Genomic DNA, 23,465 nt, shown 5'->3' on the forward strand with positions numbered 1-23,465 from the left:
CTCACGCCTGTAATTCCAGCACTTTGGGAGGCCAAGGAAGGCGGATCACCCGAGGTCAGGAGTTCCAAGACCAACCTGGCCAACATGGTGAAACCCTGTCTCTACTAAAACACACACACACACACACACACACACACACACACACACACACACACACAATTAGCCAGGCATGGTTGCAGGTGCCTGTATTCCCAGCTACTCAGGAGGTTGAGGCAGAGAACTGCTTAAACCCAGGAGGCAGAGGTTGCAGTAAGCCGAGATCATGCCACTGCATTTCAGCCTGGGTGACAGCGCAAGACTCTGCCTCCAAAAATAAAATAAAATAAATAAGCCTCACCACTCTTTTACTCTATTTCCACCCAGCCTGTATTTTGTTCCAAATTACTAATTTTACCCATCACCTTCCTGTCTACTTTCCAAATTTTCCTCTCTTAACTTCAACTTGGCATGTATTAAATTGGATTCCTAAAAAGACCCTGAAATTTTACAAAACATTTCACCTGGGGTTGAGGATAGGGAGCGCACATAGGAAATGTGAGAAGACAAAAGATGATGATTCATTAAACTAAATGAACTGAAAGCCACCACACCATCCTGGCTGTGAGACATCCTATTAGTAATTTCATTTTAGGAAATCCTCTGGAGAAATCTAAAGGCCTAATAAAACCAAGACAGTCAATCAATGATAAAGCCACCTCTGACCACATTGCCAGGCCACGTTCACTCATAAATCACACTGGCCCTTACCTTGGCTGCCTTAAGTAACATTTCTCTTTCTTCTAAATCCTTTCTCTGCTTCTCCAATTGATCCAGCTTTTCAAGAAATTTGAGCTGTGACCTGGTATCACTACACAGGATGTAATTTTCACTTGCCTGGGAAAAAAAAAGAAAACAGAAAGTCTTGATCGTGGGCCGCACATTCTACATTAGGTACTGCATAAACCCGCTAAAGACAGGAATACCAACATAAATAGGAAGCTAAACTTTCAGAAGGTAATGATTTTGTTTCTATTAAGCAAACATCCCCCCATACCCACTCCACCAGAAAAGAAACTTTAATCATCCTTAAAATTTGAGAGATGATTAACCAGTTATGTTTCAAAGAACTTTGCTAGTAAACATCATTGCAGGGTGCAGGGGGAGGAATTAAGCCAAGCAGATCCTTCCAACAATAGGAAGTAGAAACTAAAGAGTGTTCTATTCACCAGTAACCTAAATCTTTAAGATTATTATCTACCTCAGCAGAAATTAATATAAGTAATTAAATCTTAGTTTTGTGAAAGACAAAAAGCAAGAAACAATCACCTCACTGAAAAATACACCAAAGATGAAAGTTATCACCTTGGTTACCATGGTTAGATTGGTTTAACCTTGACAACCAAATATAACTTCTATCAAAATACAACCCAAGTTAAGATGGCAAACATTAAAATCTTGAAATGCTATTTTGAGGATTACTCAGAGGTGTGAATTTGGACAGAAGCTGTGGTCAAAGAAATTTAGTATACAATTTATAAATGAGAGCCATAACAGACATATAAATTATCTTAATTATTCCATAAAATGATAAAATGCAAATTGCTCAATTTATTCTGTGTGTGTAAAACAGTGCTTTCCCACCTAAATATTTTCTAATTTTCTTCACCTATATAGCTGCCTCTTTCTCCTCTATGAGTGTGTATAGGCAGGAGTGGGGGATGGGGTTAGGGGAGGTGATGGGACAGGGAGAACTTTCTAATCAATGTTTAAGACATCTTACCATCTACTCATCTCAATAATTCAGATATTCAAGAGAAACTGTATAGTAGAAAAATCAAAGGTCTTTAAACAACAGTCAGTGCCTGGCCTGGAAATCATGAGTACCACACCACTCCTATCTTTGTTTTATCCCCCTGCTTATGGCTGATTCAATTAACTGGGACTGAGGGATTTCATATGCCCAAGATTCTTTTTAAATTAAATTTTTATTGTTGGTATTTAACTAGATCAAAAGAGTATTACATAGTTTAAGGAACAAGGATATATTAGTGCTACTTATTTTACTTCATGTTTAATACAAAAAGAATTCTCAACTGTTTTTAAAGTTAAATAACACAAGATAGAATATGGAATACATTATAAGCTAACCATAGAGGTTAAATATAATAACCAGTGGTTTCCTAAATACTTAATCTTTACCATTTTTGTGTTTAGACACTCTGGAAATAGTTTAATGATGGGATTTAATTTAAAAGGGACAGCAAATACTAAATTAAAAAGGGGCACAGACTTTTTAAATTTTAGCCCAATCATATTCCCATGCTAAGATTCCTTCCTCTCTCTCCCCCAACTCATATACAACGACCTCTGACATTCGCATCCTTTTCTCTTCCATATTACAATGAGTGCCTTCCCTATTCATATTAAGTGTCTTCCCTATTCACATTAAGTCTATAAACAAACGAGTGCCTTCCCTATTCATATTAAGTCTATAACCTTATTTAAACAACAGTAACCCCAATCTTATGTTGCTTCCTGTATACCTAGCTGGCCTAACTGAAGACTTCACGCACCAACAGAGTAGGGCTTTACAATGTTAAGGCCACTGCCTATTAAATGGTTTAGCCATGAAAATGTAATGACCCAGACCAAATGATATCAGCACCATCAAATGAATCCCATCTAAAGCAACCAGTATATACCTTTCAACTGGAAAACTCTGAATGAAGCTTCTCCATAGCCATAGGCATACAGGCGACTATAATATATCTTCAGTGGGAAAACACCTGGTACCCAGATCAAAAGCTCTGTACTACAAGTCACTTTCTACTTATTTACTTAGATCTCAGTTTATGACTAATGATTAATTAAAGAATTATATCAAACCAGGTGAAAGATTATCAAAAGTAAATGGATGTTCCAGAGTGGAAAGAGATGGGGGATTTCACTTTTTTAATTAACAGTAACTCACTTTTATAAAATCTATGGGGTAGAATTTCCTACACTGTACAGATAAAAATAAATCCTATCAGGGATGAACTGAAATACAAGGACAGGGATAAAGCTGGGACATAAAGATTATTACAAACAAAGATTAAAAAATAACAGTTATTTCAAACTGAATCCAAATATAACCAAATGATAATTATTTTGACTTAAAAGGGCTGATAATCTTTTGTTATTTTCTATATATGCAAAGGTAGACGGTGGCATCAGCTGTATTAACGAATGAGTGTAGGAAAAGGAAAGCTCAGGAAAATCAGTCAGAATAGGTAGTATACAAGACAGCAAGTTAAGGAGGTGTTAGCTTTAAGCTAACTTAGTGAGGTCTTCTAGGTGGGGGAGATACTATCCATTTTGCCTACTACAACTAAATATATGGAAATATGCTACTGATATACAACAAAAGAATTCCAGGTGAAAGCTATACACAATAGAGCTTTGAATGCCATTCAATAAATATTACTTTAAAAAATTCTATTCCATTGTAAATTATACTTATTATGTTTTATATAGAAACTGCCTACTATAAATCAAGATGTACTCATGTGGCCAGGCACGGTGACTCACACTTGTAATCCCAACACTTTGGGAGGTCAAGGCGGGTGGATTGCTTGAGGCCAGGAGTTTGAGACCAGCCTGGCCAACATGGCGAAACCCCATCCCTACTGAAAAAGGTATTCGTGTATCTCTGAAACAGCAGTGTGATTAAGGCAGATGTAGGGAGAATACAAGTTTGAAAAACTGTAAGATAGTTTAAAAAGTTAAAGTAATAAGTCAAAAATATGTCTATAATTTTCCCACAGCACAAAATTAAAGCTAAGCTGATAACAATCCAAACTAGATTGTAGATTTAGGATGTTAATTGTAATCTCTATGGTAATGGCTAAGAAGATATCTAAATACATCCAAAATGAAATGAGAAGGGGATCAAGATGGAACAAAACAAAAACAATCAATTAAACATAAGAAGCAGAGGAAGTGAGGAACACAAAACTTATAAGGCATACAGAAAACAAACAGCAAAACAGAAGTTACTTCTTATCAGTAATTACATTTTAAATGTAAATGGATTAAGCTCTTCAAAGAGACTAGCAGAATGAATTTTAAAAAATGATCAAACTATATGCTGTCTACAGTTTAGTTGAAACCATATCAATATGTTGAAAGTGAAAGGATGGAAAAAGATATTCCATGCAAGTAACAAAAGAAAGTAATATCAGACAGTATAGACTTTAAGTACAAAACTGTTAAAAGAGACAAAGAAATTATTATATATTGATAAAAAGGTCAATTCATCAAGAAGATACACACATCAAACCAGAGTTCTCAAATATACGAAGCAAACAAACATTGACAGAATTTTGTTTTAAAAACAGTTTCACAGCATGGGCAACATAGTGAGTCCCAGTTTCAAAAAAAAAAACAATTAGTTGGGATGGTGGCACATGCCTGTTAGTCTTAGCTACTGGAGAAGCTGAGGTGGGAGGGTGGCCTGCGGTGGGAGGGTGGCTTGAGCCCAGGAGTTCGAGGTTGCAATGACCTATGATTGCACCACTGCACTCCAGCCTGGGTGACAGAGTGAGACCCTGTCTCTAAAACAAAAAGAAAAAAAGAGTTCCACAATAGTTGAAGATTTTAATACCCCACTTTCAATAATGAATAGAACATCCAGATGGATGGTCAGTAAGGAAACAGAGGACCTAAGGAAACAGTTGGATAAACCAACTATATCTATCAGACATCTATGAAACAAGAGCAGAATACACATTCTTCTCAAGTGCACATGAAACATTCTCCAGGATACAATGTATGTTAAGTCATAAAACAAGCCTCAATAAATTTTAAATGAATGATTCATACCAAGTATCTTCTCTGACCACAACTGAATGCAGCTAGAAACCAAGAACAAAAGGAAAACAGGAAAATTCCCAAATATTTGGACATTAAACAACATACCCTTAAACAGTCACAAAGCATCAATAAATCTCAAAAGAAATGAGAAAATATTTAAAGATAAATGAAAACGACAACACAACATACCAAAATTTATGGAATGCAGTGAAAGCAGTACTCAGAGGGAAATGTATAGCAGTAAATGCCTACATTATAAAAGAAAGATCTCAAATAAAAGACCTAACTTTACATCTTGCGAAACTAAAAAAAAAAGGAGCAAACTAAGCCTGAAGCTTAGAAAGAACAAAATAACATAAAAACTAGAGTGGAGATAAATGAAATCGAAAATAGATAAACAAAAGAGAAAATTAATAAAACCAAAAGTTGCTTCTTTGAAAAGCTCAACAAAATCAACACATCATTCGCTTTACTAGCAAAGAAAAAGAGAGAAGATGCAAATAACAAAAATCAGTAATGTAAGGGAGATCATTACTATTGACCTTACAGAAATAAAAGGTTACAAGAAAGTATTATTAACAGTCCTATGCCAACAAATTAGATAACCTAGGCAAAATGAAAAAATTCTTAGAAACACAAAATTAATATCTTTATTTTTGTGTGTTTCTAGGAATTATAAAATACTGATATTAATGTTTTGTTTTTGTCATAGCTTTTTATCCTGTTGATCACATATTCCTAAGTCAGTCCAGCAAATTTTCACAAAGATTTATGCAAGTGAGGACCTCAGCAATCATATGTAGTTTTTCCAACATTCTAAATGAAGCAGAAAGGAAAAAAAAAAAATAATATGATTCCTCTAGGGAACTTACTGGTGGTGTAGTAGCTGACAATTTCCTAGTTTCCCTTAACCTTTGAGTAGGATATCACGGCAATGACTATTCTTTCAAATTCAAAATCTCTTAAGGTTACCTACATACCATCTTATTCAAAATCTAGCTATAAATATTTCTTGAAAAAAGAGAAACAGTTATCTTATTTATTTATTTTCATCTCACGTTACCTTCTCTTTTCATCCCTAATCACCCAATATATTCGCTCTCCTCCAACACTACATGAAGTGCTTTTACCTTGATAACAGCAAGTCATTTGGTTCCTACCACTAGGGATACAAGCTATTCCTGCATTTAGTTTTTTTAATAAAAGTAACCAATAACACTAAGTAGCATCAATATGAGCACTCAATGCAATCATTTAACTTATTAAAAGGAACAGAGGATGAACAAGTGGAAACATCTAACGTAGAACATAAGGACTATAGTTAGTAATATATTGTTTTCAGGATTTCTGCTAAATGAGTAGATTATAGCTGCTCTTGCCACAGGGGAGAAAATGGGCATATTTGAGATAATGAAAATGTTAATTTGTTCAACTAAATAGTAATAATTTTACTATATATGTGTATCTTATAACATGTTGTATACCTTAAATATTAATATATACAATAAAATTTATTTTAAAATAAATAAATCTGCAAAACTGAAAGGCAAAAAAAAAAAAAAAGGAACAGGAATGCTAGGAGAGTGCAGAGCACTGAAGAGAACACAAGTAGCCAATATTCCATCCTAACGTATCTTTCCTTCCCCATCAAAAGCTTAAGAAAGAGAAGCCTCGGGCAGAACAGATACATATTTCAATCTACAGTGACATAGAAGCTTTTAATATCATTCTGAATTCCATTTTAATTGTATTTGTCATGTAAGCATATCTAAATAAGACAAGAATGAGACTTTGATTTTTCTACTAATACAAAATACAAGTCTCAATCATTCCTTTAAAAATGTGTTTAGAATATCAATCCACACCCAAAAGACTACCTATAACACTCAAGAGTTTATACTTCTTTAACGATTTCCTTTACCTTGTAAGTAGTCATTCGATGCTGAGCAATTGCAGTCAGTTTTTCTAGAAGGCCTCGTAGTCGTTCCTGTGTTGCATGGGAGATCAAGTTCACAGCATCAGAGTTAAGTTCTGTAATGTCATGCTTTTTACCTGCGGAAGCAGAGAAAATCCATTACGTGTTTTAGTAGTGGCTGATAATTGAAATAATTAGCACAGCAGGTATTCTGTTCCCCCTGGAAGTCATACCCATTATGAATAAAGGTTTGGAGATTATGATTTTCCTAGTAAAGTCACAACTTCAAAGATCTTAGACATTACATTAATAAAACCTAGCCTGAAGCCTTAGAAAATATAGACATTGTTTCACTTAGCCTCTAGAATCATTCTCCTTGCAAGGTCATTTATAGGACAAAGTTAATAAGAACACAAATCAAGTCTACTGTTCAGGGAGGAAAATGGTAACTGCAGAAATTAGTACCATATTCTGTTAATTTTAGTAATTAAAAAAATAGAAAATTACATTTCGCCCTGTTTGACACTGTTAACAATTTATGACATTTATTTAAATGAATTCAGATTGTGAGTCTCTGTTAATGCCTTGTCTACAAGACATACCTATATTCCTTTTGTCTATTACCAATCATGCTTACTTTGCACTAACTGATGTTCTGATATATCCACTTAGTAGTCAATTTACAAGTTCAAATGGGTTCAAAACCTCATCGTTTCACCTACCTAGCTGAATAACTTCTCTCACTAGATTTCCTTTCCATGAATAAACCAAACTTCTTCCTTCTGCTAACTAGCAAGAAAGTTTCAGGAAAACAATTTGGACCACATACTCAGAGTCAGAAGTTCATTTATAAATCAACCTTATCAGTATTTAAATAGTACTTCTCAGCCCAGTGAAACCACTTACATCAACAAAGGCCTAAATCTAAAGATACAGGCAATTAGGTAATCTATTTTAAATGGGCTTTTTAAAAAGCACTGCTGTGATTGTTTTCAACATATACACATGAATTTTTAAAATATTATAGTTTGATTTTATATTTTATCTGAAATATACTCATATTCTCATCAAAGGGTGAACTACAGAAAAAAATATGCTTGAATTAAAAGTCAACAACTCAAATACATTCTTTGATATTATATAATGAAAGCAAATAGGAAGATACAAAATTAATCAACTTCTCCTAAACCAGCCCTTCAAAATGTAAGTCATTACTTGTAACAAAGCTGAATTCCTCTCTAATCTCAGATTCAGGCAGGGAAAAAAATTCTACAAAGTCAACTCTACTTTAATAAAACCCTCAGCATAGGCCGGGCATGGTGGCACACGCCTCTAATCCCAGCACTTTGGGAGGGCAAGGCAGGTGGATCACCTGAGGTCAGGAGTTCAAGACCAGCCTGACTAACATGGTGAAACCCCGTCTCTACTAAATACAAAAAAATAGCTGGACGTGGTGGTGCATGCCTGAAATCCGAGCTACATGGGAGGCTGAGACAGGAGAATCGCTTGTACCTGGGAGGCAGAAGTTGAAGTGAGCCAAGATCACACCATTGCACTCCAGCCTGGGCAACGTGAGCAAAACTGTGTCTCGAAAAAAATAAAAATTAAAATAAAACCCTCAGCATAAACAAATAGTGGGGTCTTCTATAAAAGAAAAAGTACAATCTTATTTTTTATATTATTTTTATTTTATTTTTTTTATTTTTTGAGATGGAGTCTTGCTCTGTCATCCAGGCTGGAGTGCAGCGGTGCAATCTCCGCTCACTGCAACCTCTGCCTCCCAGGTTCAAGCAACTCTCCTTCCTCAGCCTCCCAAGTAGCTGGGATTACTTACAGGCGTGCGCCATCACACCTGGCTGATTTTTTTTTTTTTTTGTATTTTTAGTAGAGTTGGGGTTTCACCATGTTGGCCAGGCTAGTCTCAAACTCCTGATCTCAAGTGATCTGCCCACCTCAGCTTCCCAAAGTGCTGGGATTACAGGTGTAAGCCACCGCACCCGGCCTATTATTATTATTTTTGAGACAGGGTCTCACTCTGTCAACCAGGCTGGAATGCAGTGGAACAATCACAGCCCACTGCAACTTTGACCTTCCAGGCTCAAGCAATCCTCCCACCTCAGCCTGCTGAGTAGCTAGAAGCACAGGCATGTGCCAACAGGCCTAGCTAATTTCTTTAGGTTTTTGAAGAGATTGGGTCTCACTATGTTGCCCAGGCTGGTCTCTAGCTTCTGGGCTCAAGCAATCCTCCTGCCTCAGCCTCCCAAAGTGCTGGGATTACAGGTACAAGGCACCTTAGTGTTTGAAGAGGAACCTCTGAAAATAATTTCATATGTACTCATAAAACAGAGGTAATTCATCCAACATAAAAATATACATATCTTTTAAATATTAGAAATAAACAAGTGCTTAGATTAAACAATTCCAGGGTTTAGGGAACAAGCAAATGTTGTAATGTCTTCATTAAATTGGTAATAAAATACAACTTAAAAATTACAAAGTAAAATACTGTAGAAAAATTCCCATTTTAAAACAAAACACCCTTTTTAACAAAATCAACAAAACTGATTAAGATCTAGTTGGTGCTTGCACACCGGTTATGTGATTTTACTGAATGTCTGTGCAATTTAATTTAAGTAATTAGGGAAAAAAAAAAACACTGCCATTTTGTCTGTTAACACTATTCAAGTGGAAAAATCCTTTTTCCAAAAACAAAATCTTTGGGTAAATTTGTAATTTCTATTTTTAAGAAATAGCCTTGGTTCTGAACCATTCTACAGGGACGGAATTTTATTATAAATGGAAAACATCCCTAGAAATATGTAACTGCATTCACTCTATGACCTTACTTTAAAAAAAAAAAAAAGGCTTAGATAATTCAGAAGTCAGAATTCTTGAAGTTTTCCATATTATTTGACAAGTTTGTACTTCATCACTAAGAACTGAAAATGATTTAGGCCCAGGAGTTCAAGATCAACCTGACAACATAGTGAGACCCTGTCTCTACAGAAAAATACAAAAATTAGCCAGATTTAGTAGTGCGCGCCTGTAGTCCCAGCTACTTCAAAAGGTTGAGGCAGGAGGATCACTTGAGCCTGGGAAGTTGGGGCTGCAGTGAGTTCTGACAGCACCACTGCATTCCAGCCTGGGCAACAGAGCAAGACCACATCCCAAAAATAATTCTTTTTTTTTAAAAAAAGAAGTAAAAATGCAAATAGTTATTCTCTTATTGTGTTAAATTAGAGGTCACCAAACTACAGCTAATAGGCCAAATCTGTTCACTCTTTGTAAGTGAAGTTTTATGGGAATAAAGTTGCATGGACTAAATGTTTGCATCTCCCCAAAAGTCATTCATGTTAAAGCTCTAATGCCAGTGAGATGGTATTTGGAACTGGCGTCTTTGGGAGACAATTAGGTCATAAAGGTACTGCCTTCACCCTTGGAAGAGATCAGAGAGCTAGCTAGTTTTCCTTCTGCCATGTGAAAACAAGCAAGATGGCTGTCTGAATACCAGAAAGAAGGCCTTCACCAAGAATCCAACCGTGCTAGCACCCTGATCTCAAATGGCCAACCTCCAGAACTATGAGAAATAAACATTTGCTGTTTAAGCCATCCAATTTATGGTATTTTGTTACAGCAGTCCAACGTGACTAAGACGATAACTGTGTCCATTTGTTTACATATTGTCTATGGCTGCTTTTGTACTATGACAGCCTAATTGAGCAATTGTGACAGAAACCATATAACCTACAAAAGTGGCAAATATTATCTGCCCTTTGAAGGAAAAAGTTGCTTATCCCTGTCCTAAGTGATCAAAAATGCTTTTAATGCCAAAAAATTTTCTGTTTTATAATCAAGGTTTAAACCAAACTGGAAATAAAATTTGGAAGGAGGCTGGGCACAGTGGCTCATGACTGTAACTCCAGCATTTTGGGAGGCCAGCATTTTGGATGACCTGATGTCAGGAGTTCGAGACCAGCCTGGACAAAATGGTAAAACCCCATCTCTACTAAAAATACAAAAAATTAGCCAGGCATGGTAGTGGGCGCCTGTAATCCTAGCTACTCAGGAGGTTGAGGCAGGAGAATCGCTTGAACCCGGGAGGCGGAGGTTACAGTGAGCCAAGATTGCGCCACTGCACTGCAGCCTGGGCGACAAGAATGAAACTCAGTCTCCAAAAAAAAAAAAAGGTTGGAAGGGAGGGTAACTGATAAAACTAAGTATCTATTTATATTTCACCAAAGCACTAGATAATTATATGGCAATAAGGAGTTAAGCTACCAATAGATTTCCCAAGCCATCACAGGAAGGTTTAGAGATGAGACTTGTTCCCAAATTAAGGAACTGGTTTCTATGTAATACAAAATACATATACAAAGAAGAAAATGGAAGAAGTGAAGGAATGAAGGAAGACAGGGAGGGAGGGAAACACGAGCAAAGAGAAAACAAACACATTTTACAATCAGCTCTTCTGGGCTTGAAAGCTCTAGTTTTTCATAATAATGTATTCGCGATTTAAATTAGAAATGTAGGCCAGGCATGGTGGCTCACGCCTATAATCCCAGCACTTTGGGAGACGGGTGGATCACCTGAAGTGAGGAGCTCAAGACCAGCCTGGCTAACATGGCAAAACCCTGTCTCTACTAAAAATTCCAAAATTAGCTGGGCATGGTGGTGGGCACCTGTAATCCCAGCTACTCAAGAGGCTGAGGCAGGAGAATCACTTGAACCTGGGAAGCAGAGGTTGCAGTAAGCCAAGATGGCGCCACTGCACTCCAGCCTGGGTGACAAGAATGAGACTCCATCTTGAGGGAAAAAAAAAAAAGAAGAAAACCCTGGTCATTTATATAGCATACAGTAGCTAAAATATTTATTTACTGAGTACCTGTGAAGTAGACCTAAAAATTGTAATAATAACGAACTTCGTAGTTCTTATACCATAAGTCTATAAAAATCAGAAACCTTCACATTTTTGTATCAAGCCTTCATTATAAAATATAAAGGTCTTACTTAAGTATATTTGAAGTTCATTAGTACTGGCCCCCAAAATTTGACACAGGTGAAGACGTCTCCTGGGTTCAAGTGATTCTCGTGCCTCAGCCTCCTGAGTAGCTGAGACTACAGTGGCACCCCACCACACCGGGCTAATTTTCTGTATTTTTAGTAGAGACAAGGTTTCACCATGTTGGCCAGGCTAGTCTCGAACTCCTGACCTCAGGTGATCCGCCCACCTTGGCCTCCGAAAGTGCTAGGATTACAGGCATGAGACACTGTGTCTGGCCGTGTTTTCTTACATTTTCTTTCATACTGCAGCCATCTAACAACTAGTCCTGGACCTAGAGAGGACCCTAAGACTCTAATCTAGTTCTTTTAAAGTAAGAATGGGTTTAAATTTCAAGGTTAAGAAAAGGGAAAGGGAGTTACTTTCTTTGGATGTCCCTGTATTTCATAAACACAAACATGTAACGTAAGTGTGCATTAGTACACATATATGCCAAAAGTCCAACTATGGAAGGAATAGGATGGAAAAAAAATAGTACACTATATTACACATTCATGCAAAAATACATTCAACTATTCCTCCATTAAGAAATATGAGTAAAATATTAACCAAACCCAAAACCATGTTATATTAATAATTTTCAAAATACACTACTTCTTTCTGTAAAGCCCATGAAATCTTGATTTCTAGAATCTTATTTAAGTCTCAGAGTTCCAGGACAACCAACCCAGATTGTCTCTTTTGATAATATTTTCCCTCAAACAGACATGTCTATCAGGTCAATAATCATAACTCTACACTTACCGATGTCTAAAATTCTCTTTTGTAGCGCTCCAATAAAAAGAAATGGTTCATCTTTACATGACTGAATGAGTGTGCCAACCAATTCAGAGTTTGTTGCTAAGATGCAGGCATTTTCTTCATTAAGGTTGACCCCTGCCATAGAAGTCACATCATTGATGTCATCTTCATCTCTAATAGAAAAAAGAAGTTAGAGGTTTTAGGTTTTGTGTGTGTGTGTGTGTGTGTTTGAGGCGGGGAAGGGGGAAAAAGAGAGGTTTCAGAGAGCAAAAGAATTAGAGGTCTCTCCTTGTAACTAACGGCATTACTTTACTTAATTCATCCAATCAAGAGAAGTGAAGAATGGCTATCTTTCCCTGTAAGCTTTTGAAAGTAATTATAGTGTCTCTAACCACCAATGTATATTTAATAACAGAAGGATGAATCAGAAGTAACTTTGTCTTCTAGGTCCCAACTTTCCCTCTCTCATTCTGGCAAATGAGAAACACCAAGAGGCACTTGGAGTTACACCAAATCGTCCATAAATCCTCTGCAATGAAAGACAAAGAAATGAAAACAGACATCTTTCTTTTCATCCAAGATGGTTAAAAGTCCATCAGCTGTCCCCAGTGTACTCTACCATTCATTCCACTTATTAAATGATGGAAACAACCTAAATGTCCATCATTATGGAACTTTGTTAAAAATATCAAAATCACAGTGAATATATACTGATGAGACAATCTCCGAGATTACTATTAAGTGGTTAAAAAAAAAAAGCAGCAAAACATTATGTATGTATTATATATTACCATCTGTGTTGAATACTATATCTGGGGGGCTCTATCTTCTCCTGTACCATCAATAAAGTACACTGGACCCAAGAAAAAAAAATACTATACTTAGAACAATACATAAGAAACTAAAAAAAAGGTGGTAACTGGTTGGCTCTAGGCTGGGAACCTGGGTAACAGGGGGATAAAGAAGTGAGGGGAACCCTCACTTTTCCCATTGCATACCTTTTTGTACCTTATGAATTTTGTGTAAAATGTTCACATTACCTAGTCAAATAAATGAGTTTTTAAAATATAAACAAAACGGCGGGGCGTTGTGGCTCACGTCTGTAATCCCACCACTTTGGGAGGCCGAGGAGGGCGGATCACAAGGTCAGGAGATTGAGACCATCCTGGATCACGTGGTGAAACCCCATCTCTACTAAAAATACAAAAAATTAGTTGGGCGTGGCAGGCGCCTGTAGTCCCAGCTACCCGGGAGGCTGAGGCAGGAGAATGGCATGAACTTGGGAGGCGGAGCTTGCAGAGAGCTGAGATCACGCCACTGCACTCCAGCCTGGGCGACAGAGCAAGACTCTGTCTCGGAAAAAAAAAAAATATATATATATATATATACACACACACACACACGCACACATATACACACACACACACACACACACAAATTTATTTTAAGATCTAGTTATTTCCTTAGATTACTAAATCTGTAATAAAATAAGTTTGCCTTCGATATTCTTTCTTCACCTCTCTCAAGTACAGCCTCTCTACCAGTGAGTCAGTAAATTCACACAATATCCTGCTTATTCCTTCTTCTATGCTTTAAAGTTGTTTTTCTCATGGGAATTTCCCTGTCTTCTTATTAACTCAAATGTAGCGTAGCATACTGCGGTACTTCTCAAACAACAGTGTTTTTAGGAAACACCTAGAAAGTATATTTAAGATGCAGGTCTCAATGTCAAACACACATCCAAACAGTACACATGATTCTCATTTGGTAGGCCTATGATGGAGACCAGGGATTTGGAGTTTTCTATCAGGCACACTTAGATGATCAAGATACAAACGGTCTAAGGACCACACTAAGAAAAATACTGCTTTATAAAAATTAAGAATACTGATTCTAAAGAAGTCAAAGTTTCAGTACCTGTTCTGACCATTAATAATAGGATGGCTGGGTGCAGTGGTTCACACCTGTAATCCCAGCACTTTGGGAGCCCGAGGTGGACGGGTCTCCTGAGGTCAGGGGTTCAGCAACAACCTGGCCAATATGGTGAAACTCCGTCTCTACTAAAAATACAAAAATGAGCTGGGCGTGGTTGCATGCCTCTAGTCCCAGCTACTCGGGAGGCTGAGGCAGGAGAATTGCTTGAACCCGGGAGGCAGAGGTTGCAGTGCACTGAGATCATGCCACTGCACTCCAGCCTGGGCTACAGAGTGAGACTTTATCTCAAATAAATAAATAAATAAATAAATAAATAAATAAATAAATAAAAATTATTAATAGGATGACCATGGACAAGTTTCTTACCACCTCTATTCATCGATCCCCTTTTATCTGTAAAATGGGAGTGAAAATGACCCTCTCATGTAATTTTGTATAAAAACTGTATTAGAAACTAAAACTGCATCAGAAACTAAAAATTGGTATTATTTATTCATTTAAAAAATAACAAATATATATTACCATAAATAACATACTTTAATGAAAATTAACATACCAAAATTTTAAAATAGAACAAGAGTGGTACTACCTTCTATTTTTACAAATGTTTTTTAAATCCACTGGTCCTCCTGCATTTTGAATGAGATCTGTTACTCAGGCATGGCTGTGCAACATCATTCATTGGTAATATGGAAAATACTGGTTCACAGAGTTATACAGTTCTTCCAAATTTAGATTCTAATACATAATCCAAAATTACATGTATCTCGACCAATCAGATCAGAAAATATAACTACTGGAAAGCTGTCAAACTCATGGTAATAGATATAAGTTTTGTTCAACAACCTCATTTCTTTTTTTCTCTCTCTTTTTTATTAAGACACCCAGGATGGAGTCTAGTGGTGCAATCTCAGCTTTCTGTAGCCTTCACTCTCAGAGCTCAGGTGATTCTCCTGCCTCAGCCTCCCAAGTAGCTGGCATTACAGGCATGCGCCACCATGCGCAGCTAATTTTGGCGTTTTTTGTTTGTTTGTTTTGTTTGTTTTTGGCTGGAGTGCAATGGCTCCATCTCGGCTCACTGCAACCTCTGCCACCCGAGTTCTCCCTGCCTCAGCCTCCCAAGTAGCTGGGACCACAGGCGCACCACCACACCTGGCTCATTTTTGTATTTTCAGTAGAGATGGAGTTTCGCCATGTTGGTCAGGCTGGTCTCGAACTCCTGACCTCAGGTGATCTTCCCACCTCAGCCTCCCAAAGTGCTGGGATTACAGGTGTGAGCACACACAAGGACAAACAGACTCGTAACACATGAAACAATGAATTATATATGATGAAAGTTAAAATAAGCTAATATACACTAGAGAATCTAATTCCTGTAGTAGGGAAAAAATGGACATTAAAATTGGTAGAGTAATATCATCTATGCAAATAGCACATAATCTGGTCCTATATTATTTTCCAAGAGTGTCTTTCTAAAGTAGTAAAAATCACACTAAAGCCCCTAGTTGTTAGAACACCTTCACTACCAGATATAATATATACATATTATCCATAAATATTTTATTATGTATCTCTAAAATATAAGGACTTAAAATAAATTATCACATAAAAATATTGATATTAATTCCTTATTATCATCACATCTTCAGTTGAAATACAGTTATGCAAACATGCAGAGGTACTATCCTGTTTGCCACTTCTGATTCTGAAGTATGATGGAAACGACATGAATCTCTGGCACCCTCTGGTGTTTAAGAACAATACAGCTTCCCATACTCGCCCCAGCTATACTGACAAGCAGAATAGAAAACAGAATCTTCTTAGCAGAAAAAGTCACAAATGAATCCCCCCAAAAAGTATAAGTTAACAAAATAGTTTTGAAAAACTATGAAAATATCATTCTATATTATTAAATGTCATACAGTTTGGTCAAGATAAGAGCTAATACTATTCACTACTATTTCTTCTTCTTTAACAAAAGAGCCAACATCGAGGGTCTATTATCAGTTTCATTTAAAAAGTAACTGAAGTAGGGCCGGGCACAGTGGCTCACGCCTGTAATTCCAGCACTTTGGGAGGCCGAGGCAGGTGGATCACGAGGTCAGGAGATCAAGACCATCCTGGTTAACACTGTGAAACTCCATCTCTACTAAAAAAATGTATAAAAAACTAGCCGGGCGTGGTGACGGGCGCCTGTAGTCCCAGCTATTTAGGAGGCTGAGGCAGGAGAATGGCCTGAACCCAGGAGGCGGAGCTTGCAGTGAGCCGAGATCATGCCACTGCACTCCAGCCTGGGAGACAGAGTGAGACTCCGTCTCAAAAACAATAAATAAATAACTGAAGTGATAGTAAGTATCCATGGAAGCAAAATTAAATTTAAAAAAAATCACTATGAAAAGATATATATAAAGCCATGTGTGATTGTGAATTACTAGAAAGTACTGTACAGAAATGAAAAGTGCATCTTTGTACAAAAATATCTAAGAAATAGCTGAGATTATAAATACTCCTTTTTCAAAATTCACCATTTCAACAAATATTTGAGTGATTATTATGAAACAGGCATTGTTCCAAACACTCGGTATACATACAGTGGCAAACAATCATTATTATAAGCTTTCATAGACAATTAAGAAGTGGGAAATACACGGAGGCAAGGGTAAACAAATGAATGAACAAAATAATTTTAGATAAGTACCTCAAGACAGCAGACATGACTGTGGAAGCTACTTCATATTGGTTGGTCAAGCAAAATTTACCTCTCTAAGGAGGTAGATTTGAAATATGAAAGACCATGTCATATGAAGACCGAGGGACAGCTTTCAGTGCATACCACACAGAAAACTGTACAGTGGGTTTTATCAAAATCTCATGTACCCCATTAATATACACCTATGTACCCCTAAAAATTAAACATTAAAAACATTAAAGAAAATAATAAATAAATAAAACTGTACAGTGGGACCATGACTAGTGTGTCTGAAGAACAGAAAGGAGGTAAACAAGGAGCACGGATCCCCAACACCACAGACTGTGATCCTTGCAATTCAGTTTTTCTGAATATGAAAGATAACTTGCTTATGCAATGGCTTTTCAGTTTTTCTGTTACCTACAACCTTACCAAATTCTAACAAATATTAAATTTTTAAAAAATTTCAGATGGGAATCTTCTATATCATAAAAAGAAAAATGTTTAAGCCAATTCTCGGCCCCCACGACCCAAATTAACCTAATCACACAATTCGATACAAAATTCATGGAACTGCCATGCTGACTCTAAAATTCATGCTGATTCTAAAATTCATGCACAAGAGAAAAATAACGAGCAAAATTAAAATACCTTTGATAAAAAGGAATATACAAAAAGGACTTATTTTAACTATGGGCTAGAAAAATAAATAAAGATGTTATAACAATCGAAAACACCAAAATAGTAACATCAAAATAAAACAAATATTTGGGAGGCTGAGGCAGGTGGATCACCTGAGGTCGGGAGTTTGAGACCGGCCTAGCCAATATGGCAAAACCCCGTCTCTACTAAAAATACAAAAATAAGCTGAGCGTGGTGGCGTGCACCTGTAGTTCCAGCTACTCGAGAAGCTGAGGCACGAGAATCACTTGAACCCGGCAGGTGTAGGTTGTGGTGAGCCGAGATCGTGCCACAGCCTGGGCAACAGAGTGAAACTGTATCTCAAAAAATAAAACAGAGTTGAAACTGTATCTCAAAAAATTTCTCAAAAAATAAAATAAAACAAAAACATATTACTAAAATTAAATTTGCCCTTTTATAAATGGGAATTTACTATAAGATAAAGGTGGCATTACAAATAAGAAAGGTAAAGATGATGAACTCTTTACTATTGCTGAGACAATTCATTTGAGGAAAATTTAATCTCTGCCTCACACATTTACAAAAACAAAATCAAGAATTATTGAAGATGTAAAGGTAAATATCTATATTTGAGGTAAGTGCATACAGATATCTTAGAAGAAAATACAGAAGCACATCATTCTGGGCTCATAATACGAAAGGATACATTAGAATTCAAAAGCCATAAAGAGACTGCTAAACTTTATACTGTAATTTAAAATTTCCATATATGAAACACTAAAAACAAATTTCCAAGGTAAACAAAAAACTAGGAGAAAAATACTTACAATATATACATCAAAGAATTACTACTGTCCAGCATATGTACATAAGCCTGGAAAGCAATAAGTAGTCAATAGATAAATAAGCGAAAGTAACAAGTCAGAAATTTCCCAAAGAAAATACTAACAGTGACATTTTTGCTTCAGGCAGTAAGTGGACCAGATTTACTGAGGAGCAATTACACAGCATAAGACATTTTCATTCCATTGTTTGGTTCACAGGACCTGTCAAAAGAAGGTGTCAGTATAAACAAGCAATGAGGCTGGGCGCGGTGGCTCACGCCTGTAATCCCAGCACTTTGGGAGGCCTAGACGGGCGGATCATGAGGTCAGGAGATCGAAACCATCCTTGCCAACACAGTGAAACCCCGTCTCTACTAAAAATACAAAAAATTAGCCAGGCGTGGTGGCGGGCACCTGTAGTCCCAGCTACTCGGGAGGCTGAGGCAGGAGAATGGCATGAACCCGGGAAGCGGAGCTTGCAGTGAGCCGAGATCACGCCACCGCACTCCAGCCTGGACAACAGCGCAAGACTCCGTCTCAAAAATAAAAAATAAAAAAAAGTAAGCAATGAGCATAGCCTAAAGGAAGAATTGCCTCAAGGGCATATGACTGTGGCTAGCACTAGTTCTTGATTACAGCGGGAAAATCTGAGGCTCCTGGGTAAGTCAGGTTCCCTGGAACAAGACTAAAGTGGTTCCAAGTCAATAGTAATCCTTGAGTCTACTAGAAACAGTCACAAATCCTCTCTGGAAGAAAGTAAACTCAGTTTAGACCCTCAGGTTTAATCTGATTTACCTGTAAAACAAAGTTTTAGATTTATTGACTACGTTTTTTACTCCTAAAAGTCCTATTTGGTTCTTTTTCAAGTATTTGCAGTTATTTTTTTAAATAAATTGCTTCTTGCACCATTTTGAGATTCCATATTTTATTTTTAAATACTTTATACTAGTTTTTAACACTTACTATTTCATCATCCTATGTTTGAAGTCACTGGAATTCCAAATGTATTAATGTTTCCCTGTGGCTTGACTCAAGGATACTTCCTTGCATGTTTATCTTTAAATGTGAACATATATTTTATATGAACACCCAAAAACAATGGACTAACATCTTCAAAGCAAAAAGACAAAACAGTCAACCTATAATTCTAATCTCAATCTTGACATTGTCTATATAAATAATCTAAAATCATCTAGAAATTATTAGAAATAGTAACAAGGCTGTTGGTATATGATTTTTTTAAGTCCTGAATTTCTCTATGCTAATAAAAGAAAAGGCAGTTACCAAAATATAATACCAACAAAAAAGATAAGGTATCTAGGAATAAACCTAACAGATAAATGCAACAAATCGTGCAGAATCTGTATAAATAAAATTATACTACTTGATTGAAAGATATTTAAAAGGGTATATATAATGAAGATATAAATCATGTTCATAGAAGGATCCAAATTATAATCAATCAGCTGGAAGACAGTGTGCCTATGGACTCAGGCCATGCCAATTCAAATTCTAACAGATTACTGGTGGAATTTAACAAGTTGATTGTTAAATTTATAGGGAAGAGCAAAAGCTCAAGTAGAGCCAAGGAAATCAAGAGAGGGGAAAGGGAGTACGAAAGTGGAGGAAGAAAAGGAAATAAAAGAGAAGGAGAAGTAGGTAGAAAATATGCATTACCAAATATAAAACTTCTTTTGAAACTACAGTAAACTAACTGTATGCTATCGGAAATTTTAAAATTAGCCAATAAAAGAAAATAGAGATAAAAAATAACTTGATTAGAGGCATTTACAAAAAAGAAAGATTAAAAAAAGAGAAGACCCATATGTATATGACATAGGAGACATTACAGATCCCTGAGGAAGGACAAATTGTTCAATAATGCTGCTGGAACGAGCAGTTTCCTATATGGGGAAAAGTGAATTAGGATCCCTAAACCTCCAAACCATAGGAAAAAACAAAAACCAAATTTTAACTCCTGAAGACAAAAAGATACTCAAATAGGCTGAGCATGATGGCTCACACCTGTAATCCCAGCACTCTGGGAGGATGAGGCAGGAGGATCACTTGAGGCTACCAGTTCGAGACCAGCCTGGACAACAAAGCAAGACCCCCATCTCTACAAAAAAATTTAAAAACTAGCCGACTGTTGTGGCGTGTACCTGTTGTCTTAGCTACTCTGGAGGCTTGTTTGAGCCCAGGAAATTGAGGTTGCAGTGAGGCACGATAGTGCCACTCAATGTACTCCAGCCTAGGTGACAGAGATCATTTCTCAAAAAAAAAAAAATTTAATACGAAACTTCAAACCTTTTAGAAGACAATATAGGAAACTATCTTTGTGATCTCCAGAAGGATCTCTTAAAGAAGGCATAAGTATTAATCATAAAAGAAACTGCCAAATTCAACAACTTTAAAATTAAGAATTTCTGCTCATCAAAATATACCGTAAAAGAAAGTAAATTGCAAAACACTAACTCTAGTAGATATTTGTAACATAAAAAAGTATAAAGAATTACAAAAGGACTTCTGCTTCTGTTACAGACCATTACTCATATCAGACAATTGTTTTGAGGACAAGAAACTAATAAAGCCAGAACAATTTTAAGTTTATTTGAAGGCATCAGAGAGCTGTCAAGGGAGCCAGGTCTTGAGGGACGACAGCCCTGAGAGAAGAGAACCTCACTGAAGTAACCCCAATTTTCTCCATGTTGTTTTTCCTCTGGGCACATGCTGATTCTTGATGTGGAACAAGACACTAAGAAGCCAGAGACAGCAGCTGCTAAGAGGCAGAAAAGCCAACAGAGCATTAGGCAATCTCATGAGGAGAGAGAGACAGGAAGTTGAGGTCCAAGGCTTCCAGAACTTGAGGGATGAATGGACCATGATCCTACAAATAAGTGAGGCATTTACCGATTTTTTTCATACAGATCTGACACTTAATTAAATATTACCAAGTGCAGCAAAGAAACAGGATTAAAAAGGCAGATAACAGAAACAGAGTCACAGGTAACCCGGACATTGGAAATATTAAGCATTTGACTTTAAAATAACCACAAGTGGCAGGGTGTGGCAGCTCACGCCTATAATCCCAGTGCTTTGAAAGGCTGAGTCAGGAGGATCACTCAAGACCTGGAGTTCAAGACCGGCCTGGGAGACATAGCAAGACCCTACCTCTATGAAAACTAAAAAAAAAAAAGTTAGCTAGGCATGGTAGCATGTGCCTGTAGTCCCAGCTACTTGGGAGGCTGAGGCAGGAGCATCACTGGCGCCTAGGAGTTCAAGGCTGCAGCGAGCTATGATTGTGCCACTGTACTTCAACCTGGGCAAAAGAGCAAGACTGTCTCAAAAAAAAAAAAAGCGGAAAACAGAAAAACGACAACAACCAAAGAAAACCACACATGCACACAATAAAATAACTACAATTAACTGTTCAAGAACATAGAGGCAAAAATAGATAATTATACCATAGGACAATAATCCATTAAAAAAGAAATAATGGTCATGGATTCTAGTAATACCACAATAGCTTGATCAATAACAATTACAAAATAACAGTTTTTAAAAGACAATCATTTGGAGACTTAATAAAAGCAGGCAGAAAACAGAGGTCAGTCAACCCTTGGATGATGGGAACAATAATGGGTAAAATTTGTGAGTTTATGTCTTTTGGTCTAAAAGTACTCCCTAGTCTATGCAGCCACATGACTAGTGGCTTGAGATGTCCTGATAACAGAGCTTCAAATACATAATATAAAAATCGACAGAACTAAAGGAAAAACAAAGAAAAAAAAAATCAGAATTGGAGATTTTAATACCCACTCTAAATAAGTGATGGAAACAGTCTGAAAAATAAAACCAAAAAATAAAAGCCCAGGATATAGAAGATGTGAACACTGTCACCCACCTTCACCAAACTGATGTAGCCACAAAAAACTACTTCCCCAAACTGAATAATATATATTTTCTCCCAAGTGCTCACGAGATATTAATCAAAATTAGACACACTGAGGAGTCTCAATAAATTTAATAAAATTGAAATTATATGTTCAAGAATATGTTCTCTGATCACAAAACTACATTAGAAAACAAACAAAATATTCCAGAAAAGCACCAAATATTTGTACCAGTAAATTAAAAAAAGAAAACTATCTTGACATGAATGGAAAGCCAAAAAAAAAAAAAATCCTATTATCAGTTGGGTGCTAAATCAGTATTTAGGGAGAAATTGATAGGATTTTTTGTTGTTGTTGTTTTTATCTTGTAGCCTCAGCTCAAATGAGGAAATGTATAATTTTAAATGCTTACATTAATAATAATAATAATAATGATAAATGCTTACATTAGAAAACAAGCCAAGCATGGTGACTCATGCCTATAATCCCAGCACTTTGGGAGGCCAAGGTGGGAGGACTGCTTGGGCCCAAGAGTTCAAGACCAGCATGGGCAACATAGTGAAACCTCATCGTTACAAAAAAATAAAAATTAAAAAAATTAGCCGGGCATGGTGATGCGCACCTGTAGTCCCAGCTGTTCATGTGGCTGAGCCGGGAAGATGGCTTGAGCCCACGAGTTTGAGGTGACAGTAGCCATAATTGTGCTATTGCACTCTAATCTGGGCAACAGAGTGAGACTCTGTCTCAACAACAAAAAAATTAACAAAACGGATAAAACTCTACTAATGAAAAGAGGGAGACTACATATTTTATAGACATTAAAAGGATAAAGAAATAAAATTAACAATTTCATGCCTGAAAAAGTCAACTACAAAAATAAAATCCTTGAAAAATGCATACACTAGACTACCATTAAAGCATCTATACACATTCC

General features: G+C 36.7%; 1 protein-coding gene across 2 annotated transcripts in view; it reads right to left on the reverse strand.

Moving 5' to 3' along the window:
- TAF4B (TAF4b RNA polymerase II, TATA box binding protein (TBP)-associated factor, 105kDa) overlaps positions 1 to 23,465 on the reverse strand; it is a 175,942-nt gene that overhangs the window by 80,011 nt on the left and 72,466 nt on the right. For both annotated transcript variants that reach the window (XM_011988045.1, XM_011988044.1), the window contains exons 10-12: positions 12,552 to 12,721; positions 6,755 to 6,885; positions 748 to 873 (exon numbers count right to left, since the gene is read on the reverse strand). In XM_011988045.1, the coding sequence (XP_011843435.1) occupies positions 748 to 873; positions 6,755 to 6,885; positions 12,552 to 12,721 (427 nt within the window). The remainder of the gene's footprint in view (positions 1 to 747; positions 874 to 6,754; positions 6,886 to 12,551; positions 12,722 to 23,465) is intronic.

Source organism: Mandrillus leucophaeus, unplaced genomic scaffold (assembly GCF_000951045.1).
Source record: "Mandrillus leucophaeus isolate KB7577 unplaced genomic scaffold, Mleu.le_1.0 Scaffold322, whole genome shotgun sequence".
NCBI lineage: Eukaryota > Metazoa > Chordata > Mammalia > Primates > Cercopithecidae > Mandrillus > Mandrillus leucophaeus.